This window comes from Battus philenor, unplaced genomic scaffold, assembly GCF_028537555.1.
Source record: "Battus philenor isolate CCGP_79_NKW_IND1 unplaced genomic scaffold, ilBatPhil1.0.hap1 SCAF_6, whole genome shotgun sequence".
Classification (NCBI taxonomy): Eukaryota; Metazoa; Arthropoda; class Insecta; order Lepidoptera; family Papilionidae; genus Battus; species Battus philenor.
The window spans coordinates 9,190,000-9,211,622 of record NW_027181726.1 but is presented as its reverse complement, the minus strand read 5'-3'; the positions used below and the strand labels follow the sequence as shown (position 1 = coordinate 9,211,622).

At 30.8% G+C, this 21,623-nt stretch overlaps 1 protein-coding gene across 1 annotated transcript; it reads left to right on the top strand.

Moving 5' to 3' along the window:
- The first annotated feature begins 16,820 nt into the window (after positions 1 to 16,820).
- LOC137930242 (fungal protease inhibitor-1-like) lies at positions 16,821 to 20,663 on the top strand. Its single transcript, XM_068773447.1, has 3 exons — positions 16,821 to 16,928; positions 18,654 to 18,853; positions 20,436 to 20,663. Exons 2-3 carry the CDS (start codon positions 18,655 to 18,657, stop codon positions 20,552 to 20,554), a joined length of 318 nt encoding a protein of 105 aa, XP_068629548.1. The 5' UTR covers positions 16,821 to 16,928; position 18,654; the 3' UTR covers positions 20,555 to 20,663.
- The last annotated feature ends 960 nt before the right edge of the window (positions 20,664 to 21,623 follow it).

The window sequence follows — 21,623 nt, the reverse complement described above, 5'->3', positions numbered from 1 at the left end:
ATTTAAGAATCTTGTATTAGGCTAACCTAACCTTTGGAATCTACTTTAGTAAAATATCTTACATATATATTTATTTCCTTCTTACAACAAACACTAAAGTTATACTTTTCCCACGAGTCAATCTCATTAAGCGAGTCATGAACAACGTGTTTTCGACCAGGTTCAACATTCAACGTATCAAAATAGTCATTTAACTTTGTTCGCAATAATATTGGTCACAATATTTTTTGATCACACGTCGTTAATACGACTAGTGATTATATTTTGTATTTTTCATAAATGTCGTCTTTCGAAAACAGGTATTTAATCAAAGTATTATTTTGTGACATATCTCTGAATTTTCATTTACAATTTGTGAAATAACGTACCATGTGGAATAACCACACTGTCGATGATTGAGCGCTTGAAAAGAGATATTAATATGCGATACGCGCTCCACGAGGATTTCAAATATTCGCTAATTGGCCTTTCCGCGAAGAGATATAACGTTATATTCTTGGATAATTATTAGAAATATTAATACACGTGTATAAACCCATGTGAAGAAATATTTACGAGAAAACTCGCGTCATTTCCTTTGAACTTTATTACATGCTGAAATGATTTATGATGTGAAATTGGGTTACCTTATTCACCGACTAAATTTTTGAGTACTTAACTAACTATTGAATGCCTAATAATAATTAAAAAAATATCTATGTAATGGTCAGATATGTTGATTTCTTTGTACAATTAAGTGACGAGACCACCAAACCTACAATATGATGTGTGGAATACATGAGGATATATCATCATCATTTCAGCCGTAGGATTTCCACTGCTGGACATAGACTTTCGTAGTATATGATTAATATGAGAATGTTTTAAATTTATTAGAGTTATGTTTTCATCAGTTTTCTAAATAAATAAAAATGGGAAATAAAAGAGAGCAAACGATCAACCTATGGTTCAGATCTCTGGGCACCATCGAATGGTTACAAAACCCGTATCAAGTGACATCTCGAGCCAATGTTATGAGACTCTTGCGCCCAGTCACTCTATGGAGAGTCCATCAAAACAACTTAAGTTTGGCATTCTTCCAATTTTATGAAATAAAAGGTTTTTAGAAGCTCTCGTAAGCTCACTCAAACATTGTAAAAAGGTGTAGGCCGAACATCTACAGCGCCAGGCCACTTCAAATAAAAACAAAGGATAACGTTCATTTGATAATACGTCTGTGGCGTTCACATAAGAACGCTCCGTACTACTGGCCACTACGGCGACAATATTTTTTAGCATTTAATTATTTTTGCAAGTTTTAATTAATTTACGCATTGACTAAAGAAATAATGCAAGAGATTAAAACGAAATAAAATTTAAGAATAAAAATTAATTTACATGTGATTTGCAATATGCGGCTGACGTCAATTCAAATAAAAAAAGATAAAGTATTTCGTTCTAATTTTAATTAGATCGCGTAACACCGAAGAGCTTTGAATATTTTTTTCAAAGAGGCTGCTACGTTCCAGCCCGTTTAAGTTATAAGGACAACAATCTTTCTACACAACTATTAGAGCCACTATATGATCAAGCCGCCAGTCAGACGTCCTCAAAAACTAAAATATATAATATATAATAATAACAATAATAATTAAAAATATCTAAAGCAAGGCACCTTAAAATAATAATCTACACTTAATCTATAGGGATTTTCATGATGTGAGTATGACATACGTATTTATTTTTGATAAAGGTTTCGTCGTATTGTACGCGCTATCTTGTTTGACCCTCGTTAACCGTTGTTCGCGCGTCAGATCTTTATCCAGTAACTAATATTGGCGACTTAATATATTCTGTATGTTTGTGTAAAAGATAAATAGTTACACGTACAAATGTAGTTTGTATAACATTCTCAACAAATGGCAACAGCCACTGCTTTGTACTTAAAGAAATATTATAATTAAAAAAAATATAATACGTAAAATTTCGCATAGTTGCCTGGCAATTTTTTACATTGTCTTAAAAACATATTTTGTCATATTTTGTTGAAATGTTGTCAATTATTTCGAACTATTGATTATTGCCGATTTTTAAGGTTTTTACTCTTTCTAATTTTTGTTGCTACTGTTTAAGATATGCAAATAATATGTAACTTATATTAAATAAACAATTAACTTTCATAGAACATACCATACTATTCCCAGTACTTGACATATTTGATAAACTTGGTAATGGATTGTGCTGTGGAATATGCTACATATAAGTATAACCACGGGTATGTCTGCTTATATATGTAGACTAACTTGCTGCATATAATTGCAATATTACAAACAACAGTTCAGATGTGCAAAATTCACAGTCTTGCGTTTCATTGAGTTCGTCGTTGGAAAGGCAGAGTCGGGAGAATGAGAAGATACTTTTCTTATGCCGCAATATACTAGTCTTCTACATGCGTCTCAAGCTGTTTGATAATTTCCTGATCAGTTAGTATTTTTGTAGTAACCAAAACTTGTTTTGGTAGTAAAACAAGAAATATGATAATTTTACCCTAATTAACAAGCAAGATGACTAATAGTAATGAAACCTTGTTACTTTAAACTTCATTGGTAAGTTTGTAGTCACTCAGCGAGCCGGAGAAAGCTTTTCGGGCTTTGAGATTTCTCAGAGAGATTGAATCAGTAATGAATAAATGAATGAAAATATCGGTTACAGGCTAGCGGATTGGAAGTTGAAGTAGCAGTGGGCAGGCTACATAACACTTACAACAAATTTATCTACATGAATCAATAAACGTAATTGCATGGTTCCAAGATATTAAATCAATTTTGTAAAACGATTTGTTTTAGTTCACCTTTAGGTATTGTTGAATGTGTTCCTTTGTTTTCACTTACATATAACAATATGTAGTAAAAAACAAACAAATTTACTACGTGAATTTTTATATCAATTGAAATTAAACAGTGAAAAACTGACTTTCAGAGTTTTACGCCACGCAACCGGATGCAAGATAAATGAAACAGTGACATTTATATCAATATTAAATGTCAACCAACGCTTCAAGTCATTACGGCGAAAACGCATTTAATATTTTAGGTACTTTTTTAGCGAGATGGAAATTGCTGTAAAACATTTATTTATTATTGTACATTAAAATGAGAAATGTTTTCAGAGATGACAGCCTTCATTTTGGGAATATTTACTGTCACTTTTGTAAGTCCATCTGGGTACTGCAAATTAAAAGACTACTTTTTAATATTTTGGCCTTCAACAAAATTTTGAAAAATTAACATGAAATCATTATATTTTCATAATGTTTCGTTACTATATTACTCTTCATAAACACGAAATTTCACTACCAGATCGAATCAGGGATAAGGAGATCCGTAGCGGAATTAAAGTAACCGACATAGCCCATGACAAGCTGTAGTGACAGTGGGCAGGCAATATAACGCGCAGAATAGATGGCCGCTGGTGCCTTAAGATTCTTAGGACTACAGACCGACAAGCGCAGCGGAGTACCTCTACCCACAAGGTGAATAGACAACTTTATTAAGCCGGATAACAATGGATGCAAGTCGCTTTCAATCGGTACTGTTCGAAATCTTTGGGGGAGGTCTATATAAAACAGTGGATGTCCTGTGGCTAAAATTGTGATGATTGTGATGATCACAGCAACCACCAATGGTCCTCCTTTATAAATTTCTAGATACGTAAGATGACACATCAAACAACATAGACCGTAAAAACTCTTTTTACGTCCCAAAAATACCCAGATGGACTTTGTAATATAGGCTAATACGTAGTAGTAGTCAAAAAAGAAAGAAATATCCCGTCCGAGTTTTTGTTCTTCCCAGGTTCTAGGTTCAGATCAGGGTGCCCTTGAAATCTGTGCAGCTAAAGTTGAAGGACGGGGAAGTACCTTCTGTAAAATACAAATGAGCTCTTCTGGTATTCCTGTTACGTACACGAACGATCACTGTAAATGATTCCAAGACGATAAGTCAATGAAATTAATACGTGTTAATAGTTATTGACCATTTTCGTAGACGATAAAGAAAATATGAACGAAATATTCGCGTAATGTAATTATTAAATAGTAGATCAAATCTAATGAAATATTTCTGTTTAACTTAGAAACATATGTACTCCTGGATCGAAGTTAAGATTAGTTAGATTTGGTTAGGTTACGGACCTTATGCATCTGTGTTTGTATAAGCGTCAATATTGATTAGCCATAACCAAAACGTATACCGAGTCGGAATGGTCTATCAAAAGCACCTGCTAACGTCAACGCAATGAAATGCATTAAATTATTAACGACACTTTATGTCGTAGTGATTTCTCAGTTATAATTATTCTATATATTTTTATTCAATCTAATGTTGAAACATTGAGTTTACATTAATTGCAGTACACCACTTGCCGGATAAATATGTTACAGAAATATAGTCATTTGGTCAGTCCATCTCGCGGCGGCAATACTCATACTTTATGATTTCGGCTTCTTCCTCCCAGCACTATTCGCCAGCAGTTTCTGTAGCATTATACCTATTTCTACTTCAGTAAATATACCTTGCTTTTACATTTTGCTGCTTAAGGGTGCTAACGACTGTAAAATAGTTTATATCTATTACAACCGCGGATCTATTGCCAAAAAATCATGATAAGTTCTTATTTTTTTTAAAAACCTATTCTTGAGTACACTTAACTACATCAGAAGTTAGCAAAGGATCAATTTTACTGTTCGTCGCTATTAAGGAATAGTGAAGGCACTACAGTAGAGAATTTATTAGCATTAGAAAAGATCATTCGGTTATGTTAACTTGCATCGTTAAATATGTATGTAACGTCACTCACTTTAAATTGTGTCCTTAATCGTAAGGAGGTGAAATAATATATGAAGTAGATATTAACTCACCAAAGGAAGGATTGTATTTTTCTCACTAACAGAACGCTATTGGAGGCCACAGCTTACTGCGTCATTACTATAATAGATATGAATTTGTTTACTTAATGTACAAAAGCGAGAGATAGATATAGTTAAAACGTTAAAACGTTTTTCCTCCATTTTAAAGTATTTGAAAATAGTACTCTATTGTTATATTACACATATATACTTAAAAATACTACTATTAGAAAACTGAATTTTAGCTAAGATATGAATATTCTTGTACGATTTTTGGTACCAGTGTTATACCATGCGGGTACTTCGTATAAGCATGCATCGATATTCAGCTTGAAAACCAATTCTACTAGGAGAAACTCTGAATTTCTATGTTTATGTTTATTCCATTTCGTTGGCAAATAGATGTGCCAGAAAAATTTACATTTAACATATATATGTAACATAAATATTAAATTTTGTTTTACTTTTATAACAAATAATTGACTTTATCGTAGCGAATATTTTAAGCTGCATATTTTGTCATTTTAAGAAATATTTCTGATGCTTTAATAACATTTCCGCAATTATAAATTTCACGCGTCTTATGGGAATGTAACATTTCAGAGGAGAAATTTATAGTCTAGTTAGACATTTCGACTATTTGTTAGCCGCAAGTGCAATTCGTTTTCAGACGGCATGCAATTATTCCATTTTAGAATAACCGCACTTGAAATGAAAGACTTCATAGTACAATTCTTGTATATCTAGTTCAACTAAACTTACTTAAGAATAACATATTTTGTTTCAAATATAGATGGACCGCAATTGGTGTGTATACAGAAGATATGGAATAGGAAATTACTTTATTGATAGCAGACAAACAGCGATTACACAAAATGTCTAATTTAAAATCGATTGATATTCAGAGATATGATATTCGTTTACTTAATCATGAAATGTTGACTTACAATGAAAATCACTCTTGTATCGAAAAATTCGAGTATGCTAATATTAAAGGCAGACAGAAAACTAGTTCTGCATGTGAGACCACTCTCGGACGGCAAACCAAACACAGGTAGAGACTCCGAAAACATTCTCTTTGTTAATCTATCCATTGGTAACTCATGAAAGCCGCTTCTATATTTTTTTTAATTATTACTTGTAAATATGCATTAAATTTTATCATTTTTCAATTTTATGATAGTGTAAAGTTTAACCACTACATAATTTTAAATAAAAACGACGGGTAGCGACAAAAATAAGAATCATTCTTAACCATAGCTACATGCATAATTAAATGTAACTATTTTACCTTTCGTATACGTACAATTCAGCGTTTAAATGCGTGATGAACTATTTTTTTCTTCATCTATTTTTCCACAATAAACGTTTTATATTACTAAGCCCTAGATTAAGTAGTAAATGAAATAAAAACAAAACGCTAAATAATACTACGCCACGTCATTCTTTTTTATTTCATGTAATTACTAGAAATTACTTTCGCCTTAAAGTCAAAGTTTGGTTTGCCTCCTACTGGTAGACGGAAGAAATAAACATCACCCTTCTGCTTATATTTACCACAACAAAAAAGTGTTTATTTGAAAAGTCGAGGAATGAGTTACTATATACGCTGAGCATGTACTAAAATGAACAAATATGCGAATTTTTCTTAGCCTCTATGAAGTTTTCTTGCGAAACTTTTCCAACAAATTACGCTACATACAAAGTTTGAATTAGGTAAGCGAGTATTTTTTGTACATAAAATTTCTACTGTCAACAATATTACAGCCCAGGAGCGGAAAATGAATAAAAAGCACCCCATTATATTAATATTCTTAGTACAAAAATTAAAAACCAAACCAACTAAAGTTAAATAATAAAACCATTATTTAGGTAATTAAGCTGATAAGCCCTTTCGGTTACATCAGATATTTATTAAACTAACACACTCTTTTACTTCCAAAACTAGCAGTCACTTTTAGATGAGTTCTCACCTTTTTTCAGTCACATCCAAAAACCACTTTTGGAGAATACGAATACTTATAACAATTCAATGTATTTATTTTTGTAATTATCGAAATAAGACATGAAATTAATAATGATGTAACACTATTGCCAAAAGAAGTTCCTTGATTACTTTGTCAATCAATATCAATGTTTGTCAAAAAATCAATCAAAAAAAATCATGAATTGAGATTAAATTCATTCTTTCCTTAATTTCATTATCGTACAAGTATTTTTACCAAATTCCGAAAAGAAGTGATAAACGTTTTAGACAAAATCTGAAGAGTTTGTTGGGAGATGAAAATTTTTAAGTATTCGTCGTCGTCGTCGTCTCAGCTGATATACGTCCTCTGCAAAATATAGGCCTCTCCGAAAAATATCTATGGATGGATGTACCATAAACGCCACGATTGGCAAGCATGTTGGCGATAGCAGTGTGGTCTTATGGTAATCAGAGCAGCTACCCATCCCATCTATTTCTAGTAGTAGTTCCTTTAATTTAGTTTCCGGTCATATAGCGTGTGGCTAGGCGTAACCGCGTAGAAGTAGTTATTGAGAGTAATTTTATTTGCAGATATATTATTCGAAATCGATCAATTAGACCAATTGGTGATAATATATCTACAATAATATTCCAGCTATAAGTTATTTTCGACCGATAACTTTTACTTTCTCGTGAGGCAGTTGTTGTGTGTCTAGTGGAGGATTTGGCCTATTCTTCAGTGTTTAGTTAGTGATGAACATTAAATATGTTTCTTATTATCATAAAGGATCCATCAGTCTAGAATCTTCTCAATGTTATGCTGGTAGGACGTCCCGCAAGGTGGACGTCCTTGCCAGAAGACGCAGGATACAGCGGGCAGCTTCCAACGGTAATTTTGGCAATCAATTAGGGAAGTGTATATCCCAAAGTGAATTTCCTACGACTGAAATGATACTGGTGATGATTGTATTGATTTATGTGACACCCGACATATATTCTTTCACAATTAGTCGTTAATGAATTAAAACACCTATGTTATTTATACTAAAAACTGTCGCTAATTATCATTTAGATTGAGACAGATTTCCTTCCAATCTCTTGTTCAGTTCTTTTTTAATTAATCGACTCCAGTCGTCCGCGGAGCTTGTTGTTTAGATCAAAGTTTCCAGAACAGAATCAATAGGAGCAAAACCGCATCGTATTCGTTTGCGGGAGCTGGCCCGTACGTCATTGATTGTTTGAGCAGTTTCTATAAGGCTGGCTACAAAGCTGAATACGTTTTTAAAATTGACGTGAATTTTTTATTTGACTGTTACACAATGACATTAAATCATTTGAAAAACAATATTTTACTTTCTTATATCTAATAAATTTAAATTTAAATTTAAAATTCTAAATCAGGATTTTTTGGTCAAAATTGCCAGTGCTGAGTAGCAATTATTCGACTTAGCAATAAAATCGCTTCTCTGCCCTTATCATATTTAATAAAGTATAATTATTGTGAAATATTTGAGTTTTGAATATTACATACAGTGTGAACTGACACAATTGAACTACAATGAGATAAAGTGTGAGAAGTGAAGACAACGGATCGGTTAGCACAACGTAAGATGTCAAAGAAGGCAGGTAAATAACCTTGGTAAGGTTTTTGAACGCAAGTTACTTCCAAACGGTCCTATTGGAAATATATGAAGAGGTCTATGTCCAGCAGTGGACGTCAAAAATCAGCTTTTTGATAATGATATTAATGATGATAATAATGATAAAATGATATTAATGATGATTAGACAAAGACTTATAACGCCGGCTTTTTACTTGGTATAACAAAACATTTTCATTGTATTTTATAAATATAATTTTAAACCGATCGTTTTTCTCAGTCCTTGCACGATCGTACACGCACCTAGGGAATATCACATTAAGGCAGCGCAGATGCTTTGTGGCTTTACTTAATCCAATTAATTTACGTTCCTCTTAATTGCGCTCAAGGAAAGAGAGTTCGAATAGCAGACATAAATTTTGTCTCGTGAGAGATGATGCTTTTAAGGTTTAAATTACCTCGTTACAGAGGCTCGTTCTATAATCACATCTTATCTACCTAAATTAAAGATTACTTCTACAAAATAAAAATTCAAATTGAAAACAATAGATAATCTACGTTATAAGTTACATGGAGGTTACATATATACATAATGCATGTATCTGTCATATTAAACACTGGCAACTTATTACAACTTTAGTTTAATTTATTTGAGCTTTTACATCTGAACAACAAGCAACCTTGTCAGTTAATTGTGAAATATTGCGAAGCTCCGAATGTTCGGGGTTGTAACCACTAAATGAAATATCGTGACGCGATGTAAGTAATGTTTGTATGAAAAATCAAATATTCTTATTAATTATAACTTGCTCGATAGTATCGCGATAATCCTTTGTTTTTTACAGATTGGTAATAAAAAAAATAAAACGTTTAAGAATTGCTAAAAAATGTTTTGAAACAAACAATTTTCTTTTATTTTGGAATACACAATGAACATAACTGTAATAAATTACATGCATGTATTTCACACGATTTCTACAAATTACAAAATAAAACGATTAATAAAAATTATCAAAATATTTTTTTAAAAAATGGAAAATATTAATGCTGTCAACATCCGCGGATGTTATAGTAAAAACGAAAGGATCTTTTAATAAATACGCTCATACCATAGTCCATCGTGGCAGATATCATCATCATCACATAGCTGATAGATGCTCACTGCAATACTTGAACATCCCCCAAAAACCGCTCAAAGATTGATCTTACGTAGCTCGCATCAAGCGACTTTCCGGACTAACCCACACGAAGTATACCGACTTGTGGTCGCCACACGAGATCCTTTCGTGTTTTCGTCTATGTTGATCACAAACACGTTGAAAACAAAAACTTCTTATGTACTGTATTTAATGAGGGCAATCGAAATATATTTAAAAATATATATATTGAGAGTCTACCTTCTAATGACAATGACAATAACCATTTGCTGGAAAATTTATTAAGAATCGGGTATTCTCTTTTATTACAGAAAGAAGTTAAAATATGTAAATATGTTAAATTTAACAAAAGTAACAAAAAACTTCGTTGTGAGGGGGCTTTAATTATTGTAAATTGATCGTAAATTATAGTTGTGAAGGTAAATGTATTATTTTAAATGTAAAGTATATCCTTCATAAATCTTTATACATTATATGTAAAGTGTGTCTAAAGGAATTGAATCATAAAGTATCCTTCCTATATATACCATAGTCATTGCTTGTGTATATAAGTTTCAATTTTTGCACAAAATTTTATTCAATTCAATACATTACATTACATTTTGTCAATAAAACGCGATAAAACAAAGAGAAAAGAAATAACTATTTTCTCATTTATCTCTAATATCAACTAGTTATATAAGAGCGCTGGAAAGAAATATTGATATCTATATTTCCATTCTGCTTTCCTTGATTTGTTAAAGTAAGCTGCTTAAATCAATTTATCCAAATAATAAGGAAATATAAATGAAAACCTAATTGACCATAACACGTACTGTCAATGTTTGCAGGCATCGGACTTAATTAACTTTCGCCGCCACAAGCACCAGTATACAAGAAAACTGTTTTATACATAGTTATTTAGATATATGATTTTTATATATGATGTATTTCCCTACTTATTTTCAATGGCATACAACTCTCATTTCGTAAACATAAACTTTTGTTATTACCATTAGAGCTAGGACCTAAGAAATTAAAATTGATAATGCACTATCAGCTACTGTCCCAAACATCTGGCTAAAAACAGTAAAGACAATTTTTCTTTTAAGTCCTTCAAACACAAAGAACCTGCCGTCGTTACCACGAACCTATTGTTAACGGAATAAAATAATGAAACTACAATGGCTGCTGCTTTTTCTTTTAAAATTGTATGAGATAGCACACAATACGGGCACGAAGAGCAAAGTGATGTCAGTGACATTATACATTGTCAGACGATACTTCCACTTGCATGTGCGCCAGGGAACAGATAATTTGTAATGCTTGAAAGAATTTTTATAACATTATTTTTCTTTAGATAATAATAGCTACCTGTTTAGTATCCAACATTTATTCAACTCACAAAGAGCTTTATCACAACCATAATACTCTTTTACAACACCTTATAAATTTGCCGTCCACCACAGTGAAATACAAATAATACATATTTTAGATCAAATACGTTTCTGCGTGTGTTTCCCCGGACCTATTATGGCTCTATAAATTAATGCATTCTTAGATTTTTATACTATCGTTTAATGAAACATAAAATAAAATTGATGCTAAACTAATTTATACTTTGTATATTTTGAAAACAATGTTTTACTAATGTAAAATAAATTTAACCAGATTAAATTTCTTGTTAAAAGAATTAATTTAAACTTATTGTTGACAATAGCTCTCTTGAAATCAGAAGACAAACATCAACATCATTATTTTTGGTTACACATTCAACGAAGAAAATAAAACCAGTTGTTTAGGGGCAAGAAAATTAATCGCAAACAATATTCTACAAACATAGTTTATCGGGAGAAAATGGCATAAATAGGAAATTTATTCGCGGGTCTTCTTTTAAATTTTATTAACCTGTCTTACATGGTATTTGGAATCAACCTCTCGTACTATTTAGATTATTTTTTATATTTTAAAAATAGAATTAAAGTTTTTTATTTTACATCAATTCATATTTTCGTTCTGTATTACACACAGGATGATTAGTTTTTTTCATGACTCACGTTTTTCTCTTGTTCTCCCTTGTTTAAGCAGGGACATTATATAATAAATTTCTCACATTTCTTTATTACTTCCACGCTCCTCTTCTGTTCTTCTTAAGATTTTTTATTTATTCCTCTGTTGTCCTTTTCATTCTCTTCCATCATATGGTTATAAGTTTATTAGGTTAAAGTAATTAATGTATGGCTCATTGGCTATCAATCAATGAACTCGGAAATTATAAACAATGTAAAAATAGTGTATATAAAACGCCTTTTAGAAATTTACTGTTTGTCCCTGCTAACTTTACAATAACAAAAGTCTTTGATCTGTCGCATTTCAATAGAAAAAATAAATTACTATAACAGATTTAAAAGAGATCACTTTAAACATTTTGATTGAAAATTAGTGTAAAATCTTTAATGTTTTATTGCTGAGAAATATGCTATACATTCACCTCTTTAAAGATTTAACATCTTTACCCAATAAAAATATACACTAACCACGGAATAATTCATAACAGGTAATGGACAAGATAAATACATTGGAAATACAACCGACGATTAGGAATAAAAAATATGACAGGTCAGTGACACTTCAGTTCGACACAATAATAATATCAGGCCGTAATCTTATCAAAACATTAAATGAAGAGATTTATTTTCATGCGCTCGAACGAACTAAATTGAACTTTATTGTAGACTATGAACGATTTATATTTAATTGAACAAGTACGAAGCCTTTTAACTTTTATTTTATTTCAAATATAACTTAATTTTCAGTCCACATGTGTAATGTAAAAGCAAGTTATGAATTCTTCGCGTAAATGTTAAATATTTCTTAGCTTTTATATTTTTTAAATGAAATACTAGAAATTGCCAAACATTTTGAAATTGCATAAAAGATTAAATAAGATGATAATGACTGAAGAGAAGTATTCTTGGATTAATTTGAATCGTTTAAACTTAAAACAATAATCATTCATACAGTAATGCATAGTATTTATTGATCTGCAAGTTATTTCTGCTTTATTTATTAGCTTTTAAAGTGTATTACGATTCCAAAGCTAATATACGAGGATGCTTTTAAAAAACCTCAACATACATAAAACATTAAAGACGTTTCACGTTTATAGTTTTTCGAACATGTCTCATTCAAAAAATAAGACAAAAAAGTTTTGACATTCTGGCATATTAATAGCAATATATTGAGGTTGTCTATTAATTAATCTCAAGCTGAAATTTGGTGAACAAAAATTACCAGTCACAACGATAAAATTATGTTATCATATTCGCCGTTGTTGTCTACATCGTCTCCGTACCTGGCGACTTATTACAGATAATTATATGGTTCAACAGGAAGCAAAAAAGATGTTAATTTGTAAATACAATGGCTGACGAACACGGCTGATTCTGGAAGATCTCCAATTCGTGATTTAGGAGTGGGGCTTTTTTAAAATACAAAAATTAGCTGCAAAGGTCAAAATTATGGGCATGTCGTATGTACAAACAAAGTAAACAGCTTGCTTCGTGTTCACATCACATATATATTATTATAGTTAATAGTCATTAGGTATGTAGATCTATTACACTCTTGCAAGTAAAATAGTATGTGTTATATGAGGCCCAAGTTTTTTCTGCTGACTTGCCTGTGATGTAAATGTAAAATATAAAATAAAACATATGCAAGCGAAAAAGAGGCTGTGTCGAAAATGTTACTTTTTTCCTCCTTAATTAACTAAAACCTCTTTAATTACTGAAAATGGCAATTAAACCAGTTTTAACAAAGAGCTTTAACAAATGAAAATTTGTAGACTTTTTCAAAAAGCGTTGTAAAATAAAACAACGTAAAAACACCATTTACATGTATATGCGTAGTTATTTCTCAAGCTACTATTTAAATTATTATCCTAAAGTCATAAATATTATTTTGTAAGTTAAAAGCATCGCCAACATATAACATACTTGAACTTTCTACAAAAACAATAAAAACTTTCCCTCTATCGCTTTTTTCTCCTTTTATGTACTCTTTTAATGGATATTTTTAGGTGCTATACATTCCGATATATTTTTACAATAAATCAATTATTTTGTTTTACTGAAATCTTTACAGATAATCCTTTAAGCGGATCTCCGTCTCTTACCTTAAGATCAAACAGCATTAAAGCCTGTTATAAGTTGCTTACAAAGTTCTAATTAACAATACAGAAAAGATAACTAGACAAAATAACATTGCAAAAGTTTAATATTATCCAGTTTCTATAAAAATCAAACAATTTAATTACAATCGTGATCATAAATTATTTCATCTGAAATAAAATTTTTCTGCACCCCTCCTCTGTCGTCGTTACACTTCCTGCATACCCCCCGTCCCCAAAATATTACGCCACAAATGAGAATGAAATTAATTGATAATCAAACAAAAAATGAAAGTTATTTAAAGTTTCTGATATAAAAATTATTTTCTTTACTATCCTGATGTTTATGTGTTCCTTAAATATGTACAAAGATATATTATACTATTAAAAATTCAAGTAGGCATTTGCATATGCTTATAAATCATCAATTATTTTAATATCATAAATAATAAGCTACCACTGGTTCGAAACGCTGATCTGTTAAATAGAGCAGGCCAGAAACTCAACAGATTTAGATTTATCATGTGTCTGTCACTACCTTTGATTTAAAATTTTAAATTATGGCGCATAAATAATATGTTTCATGAAGTATTCTATTAGTGATCCCCACCTTTCGTTAGACCCCCCCGTCACCCCAAAAGTGACAGTTCATGTACACTAAGCGAACTCCCTTCCACCCTCTTTTTAGCGAAAGCATTTTATGAACTGCCTCCAAGTATCTTTATGTAAATCGTGGTAAATATTTTGTAAAAACTTGGTGAACAATTTCAGAGTTGCTTACCACAAAGGAATTCAATATTCATTATATTCGACCCTCTAAAACGTCATAAATAAAAGAAAAAATTATTTAAAAAATATTGTGGTTGATCGGGAATTAAAATAAATCTTTATTGAAGTTGTTGGTTAGCTTTTTTGGCACGCTTAAATGTGTTAATGTGCACGCATAATAAGTGACCGTATTAAATAAATTAAAAAATAATATAAGAAAATTTAACCATTTTTCTTGAATTCCTGTTGATTTAAATAATAAAATAAAGAACTGTAAGTCGGTGAATTATTTATTTTATTGCTTAAACTTGAAAATGTTCTACTATAAAACACAATTAACTTTAAAGTGTAAGGAAAATGTACAATTTTCAATTAGTTAAACTTAATATTGAAATTAAATCAATATTTCATCGAAGTAATAAAGGCTAATTAGCGATAATGTGCGACAGAAACTGGGGGAAATTCTTATAACCATTATAAGTTATTGAGATTATATTATTGGAATTAGTAACATTAAACTTATTACTTTTGTAATGGATTTACTTATATAAATCGACACAATACATATGCAATTTGTTATATCTTTTTCATAGAAATCGATATAAAAAGTAAAATTAACTTCTTCTAGGAATTACTTAAAAAATAAATATGTTTTTTAGTAATTTAAACTATGCACAATAAACAGCTATGAAGTTAAGACATTAAAAACACAGCTGATACTGCGTAATTAATTTCTCAATACTAGTTTGAATTGATTTCTACTCTCGACCAGGAATCTAATTCACATTGTCCTAATTTATTCTATAATTTCAAAGCTCAAGCGATTATACCCAATATAAAATGCGAAACGTTCACTCTGAAATATGTTACTTTTTTCCATTGGAATGCAACAGGCCAATAATTCTAGCAGTATAAAGTCTGCAGTGAATGATATAAAACAATAATTAATCTCATAGTAATCCAAATTTTAAAAATATTTTTTTCTTACAGTATTATCATTACGTTGTTCAATATTTTTTTAAAACCATTGATTGGGTTTACCACACATTAATTGACAATAAAAGAACACATTCTCCCTTTTAAAGCCTCCACGCCTATAACTGTTGAACGGGTATATCAGATAGCAGTTTCTTTGACTCCACAACTTGCCCGCTAATCTAAACTATCATTATCATCTATAAGGCATAGGCCTCTGTCATCACACCGTCGTCACGATGGCTGGTCTGGACTATGTCGTTGCTCCTCCTAGCGGGAGCGCTACTCACGTATCGACTAGTGGTCTCCACCCACTTCGATTTATTCTAATTAAGTCCAATCTTGCGGCCGTTATAACCAACCTTGTAGATTCCTTATAGTTTTATATGTGACTTGACCACGAACACCAAGTTTTTCTGATTTCGGCAATGCGGGTAACTAACTGACGTAGGCAGAAATACTTATATGTAAAACTATACAATAAACTGTATGTCAATACAGAAAATGTTTTATTAGAATATTCATAGACTTAATTAAGAGATTTTATTCCTAAAAAGAAAACCTTTGTGTTCTCTTCATGTCTCGTAGCTTTTTATTTTCCTAACCCTCAGCCAAAGCGGATTCTACTCCGAAAAAAACGTAACGGTGTCCAATTATATCTCTCAAACGTATTTATTCATGTGTTATATCATAAAAAGTTTCATGTCTAGTTAGTTTTTGAAGTGAGGATATTCTATATTCCATGTGCACATTTATTTTATGAAAATTTAATGTATTCTCATAGACAAAATCTTATTCTTCATAGAGAATATCTGCTATATATTCACTAATATAACTCATGATATTACTTATTTTATGTAAAAATAAATAAACAAAGTAGTCTTTATTTTTGAAAATAGCGTTAATAATAATAAGACAATATAAATATCGGCAAACGATCGTAAATCATTTCGGCTTGTCCTCCGACAGTCTGTTATACGTATCCATGTTAGACCCGATATTTTCCTAATATCATCCACCCATCTCTTATTCTGTCTACCTTTACCTCTCTTATAGTCCTATGGAACAATCTACTCCACTTTGTTAATATGCTTTAATATAATGTGTTCAAAATAATAGTAAATCGTGTTCTTCGTGTTAAAATACATTACACACAAAGTAAAAAGTTCAACCAATATCAATTTGATATTCCGCGTATTTGTTTTAAAAAAAATAACAAGATTCATGGAGCATTATTTAAGATTAATAAGAATTTTTGTGTGATAAAAACAACAAGCGAGATCATAACAGCAACTGGAAAGGTAAACATGCACCCGGGTTATCTGCAACTAATAATATATTTACTCGGCAAGCTTTCCTGTCTGCATTCATTTTTCTCGAACCATCACTCTTAGTACCGCCGAGACATCTCTGCCTAAAAAAAGCAAGTGAGTAAATATTCTTATTTTTAATACTACATAAAACAAATTGAAAAGTGTTTGCTTATCATTAAAGGTTTTAGGAAGATACTTAAGGTTTCTTTTAATATATGTATTAATTATTATAGAATATTAACAAAAATATTAGGTCTTTTAAATTTTCGGAAAAAAATTCTAAAACGCCCTTAGCACATTAATGTGTTTCTTACGAACAGAAAACAATATCTTGGGCTGTAATAAAGCTTATTTCATACATTTTCCTTGACATATTTCGTACAGACAATAAATAAAGGCCTATTCATATGTTTGGATGCCGAAATCCCCCGTTTGTCACACAATCGTAAACAAACCGTCATACCATGTCGGCACGAAACGTATTATTGCTTGTTTTCCGTTTAGCTGATCCATATAGGGATTTTCAATTTCCAATTAGTTCTAATGTAATCCGGATACGCGTGAATTGAATACAAAATGAGTCTGTACGAATATTTAGATATTAATCGCATTTCGAACATTATCTAAATATCATTTGTGTATTATAGGACATCAATAAAACAGACATGGAATAGTAAAATATTTTTGTTTTTTTTTAATGCTGTACACTAGCTGTTGATACTGTCTTCGAAAGACTTTGGAAGCAAGTCGTTTTCAACCGGTGCAATTGAAATCTGTAAGGAACGATGTACTTTAACAACGATAATTTAGGAGGTCATTAGCATACCATACTTGGACTTTTCAAAAATATTTATACTAACTGCAAGCGATATAATTAACGAAAAGTAAAAAAAACTGTGTTTTGTATTATTAACTGAATTTATTTATGTTATTATTTGTTTTACAGTATATATATACATATAACAAACATGATGTAACCGAAAAAATTCATTCTCTCTGACCCAACCCGTGTTCTATTTAGCAGGTTTGTTTAAAAAAAAATCTCAAACGCATCCTGGCCACTCTTTTGTGATCCTGAGTTAAATTTCATGAAATTGTATCCATTTGATTGACTTCACGGCACAAAGTGACAGAGCTGCCGGAAAACCCGACATAAAACGTTTCATGTTAGCATTAACAGACAGGTCTATTAAAAATATAAGTATTATATATATAGAGTTTAATAAATTTTTGACTTGAGTAGAGATAGTAAACTTTATAACTGTACAACTCAAGCACAAAGTTGCCCGCTATTGCCATTTTATTGCACATTTATTCCATCAATATATCATCTCTCTACAAGCACGCCTTTGTTCCGAAGAGTAATTTAATATTGTATAAACGTCCAAAGGAAATTGTGAAATTTTATTCACATTCTAAAATATTCAACTGACGCACCTAATTCTATTGTTAGTGTAGTAATCAGGATGAAAATATTAAGTCCACGTGTCCATAATTGTATTAAAATCCTGCGTGTTATATATATATATATATAGATATATTTTTTTTTTTTTTATTCTTTATTACCAACATTTTCTTTAGCAACTATAACTCACCCATGATATTTACAATAAAGCTTTAAAAAGAATATGTTTGATTCATTTTCATAAACATTTGTACCTGTGAATAGTATTTTATTATCAAATATAGTAATGATATATATTTTGTATATATTCACTACTTAGTCTAATCGACGTTTACTTATTAATGTGCACAAAGTTTAACAACTCTAGTATTTTATTTATACAGTTTTACCGGTGAAAAAATATTTTTTTAACTCTAATAATAAATAATTTTCAGTATGAAGTCGTTGTTGGTTCTTTCAATCCTCGTGTGCGTCGTGGCCGTGGTATACGGCGACCTTGTTTGTGGCAGCAATTATTGCAAACAGCATCCATGCACGAGTCGCGTTGCTCCCTCGAGCTGCCGTTCGCCGTCTCTCTACCGTGCCAATCACGCAGGCAAATGTGCTTGCTGTCCAGCTTGTGTTACTCTGTTAGGTAAGCTATTGAAATTCCTTTATTCATCACAGAATAGATTACATATCTTGTACAATTCAGTTGAGTCTGCAACCTATTTGTATGAAAGGCCTCATAAAACCTAAAAATAACATGCTAATTAAATTCAGGGAGACTATATTCTTTTTAAATAATAGGTAATTACATATTTAAGGAAACATTGAAATAGTCTGGAAGCGACAACATCGTTCCCGTGTCGTTCTAAGAAGTCAGTAATTTCAGAAAATTGTATTAACCTTTAATAAGTTCTTTGACAATTTTTTAATTCTGGCAATGGAAGCTCTTTTAACATTTTCTGTGATCCTAATGAAAAACGAATACATTACTCATAAAAAGATTTGATAACTCGATGAAGTCTTAGGTACGCATTATTTTTTTGGGCTTCTGGGAATATATGTCGCGTAACCTTACTACAGTAAATACTACCCAGATTTCGTTTACCAATAACAGTGAGAAATATTACAGTGCATGGGTCTATTATGAATACGAAATGAACAAAACAATTGTTTTGAATACAAGCAAGCTCATTGTGGCATTTATGTCATTAGTCTGAATGGTTGATATTCTACTTATAAATATGTGAGCGAGCCCACATCGCGAATCCATCCAGTATTACACGATCCATTTCTGTAAAAAATGTTTACTTTTCAACGCTGTATATAATTTTTTTTAAGGGAAAGCTCTATGTCATTGTAAACAAATAATACTGCAAATAAATGTTTCTTTTGTTTCTCTCGTTGTCAAAAATATAAGCTACGGGAAGGTTTTATAACTAGCATTGTGATTAGTTTAAGTCGTACTTTAACAATATATTGTGATAATATTTGTAAAAAAGAATGAACTTAAGTGTAATTGAAAATTGATGTGATCAATTTATCATTTTCAAAAAATAGATAGAAAATGACGACAGGTTCAGTTTTAAATCAATATGTAACTTATTTAAACGTAATACTCTGTACATATCATATACATATCTACTCAAAGAGTAGGGTTATCGAGTCATGACCGCTTCCAAGATATTATCCACATTATATCTATTTCGAGTGATAGATACATGAAATATTTTATTTTATAATTAAATTGGTTCGTATTAATTTTGATGTATAATTAATCACAACACATGACATGATAAATTGATTGTTTTATTATATTAATTAATTCATTATAGACTCGTATTGTGTGTAATTAAGTATATAGTATACTAAAATACACACAAATATATATTTTAAATCAATTTGGGCTGAAATCACTGAACCTAATTAAATTATTTGTATGCAATGTATACAAACTTAAATCTGAAAATACTGAATTACTGATAAAGTAAATAGCTAATGGGACACAGGTTGACTATTTTTCGTAAAAGTTCTGTAACTTTTTCCATTTATTTATTACGGAGGTTACGTTATTACCTGCAACACATTTCTAAATTAAAGTAGATATTAATAAAAGATTCTAGTGTATTTTGTCGAATTTATTATATCTATTGTATTGTATTAAATAAACAAAACCTTCTTTCTTCTTCCTTTTTCTTTACCCAAATAATATCTATTTAATTACATTTTAGGTGAAGGGGCTGCGTGCAAGACCTATAGTAAAGAGTTGGGTGAAACTCCTTCAGCCGTCTGCCGTGAACCACTCAAGTGTTTAACTGGTGTTTGCACTAAGGTTACACCCCGCGGTTAAGTTGTTTTAATTGTTGTCCGAACTTTATATAAGTTTTAAAATTATTTGTATTAAATTTTTCATTTATGTTCTTGAAATAAAATGTCCTATTTAAATAATTCACGTTAAATCTATTTTCATTGACAATTTTTCGTTATTTCCGGACACTGTTCACTTTGTTGGCATTTACATTATGAACGAATTGGAGATGGCCGTGTCATGGGAGCGCTTAGCTGAAACCCTTTTTAGGGGTACAGCGGTATCGGTAGCACTACAATAATTCTCAGTAATCTCGGCTTGAAGTGCTATTCCATTCTTATGTCGTTTAGGCGCAAGGGCCTCCTCATACTCTTACTTAACTATCACTCAAGTCGTTTTCAGCTGACGGCAGAACGTACACTAACCTAATAAATCAACAATCTCATTAAAACAACAGCCGTAGTCTAAACCACTGGAAGCATTGTAACTATGGTTTTTGCAATGTAACTTAAAATGAGAATTCCTTTAAACTGGTTTATAACAGTAAGTAAACACAAGTAGGTCAACTACAATTCATCTCGATGAATGTTTAGTATTCTGAACACGAAACAAGTATTGATGTTGTGCTCAACTGCAAGCGGTATGAACAAATAAGGGAAATTACTGGTAAACTATTAATATCCATTGATATTATTATTTTACCAACAAATTTAAAAACAAATACAAATATTTTAAATTACTATAATACTCTATTTTTATCAAAGTAATAATACAAATTAAATAACTACGTTATTAAAATAAATAAAATATCTTCAAACTTCAAAAATATTTTTTAAAAAATAAACTTCTAATTCTAATATATGGATCAACTAATTATATTTCGATTTGAAATCAATGAAAAGTAATAATATATTTTTATTGTAAACTATATTCCAATATAACATTGCTCCTGTTACTAACGAAACAATATTTTTTTTACATCGTCATCTTAACCGTAGAAAGTCCACTGTCGGACATATGCCTCCCCCATAAGTGTCCAAAATATATAATTCTTGTATTTGTTTGCATTAATCCGAGATAATGCAACGCTTCTCAAAATGTTTCGAATCAA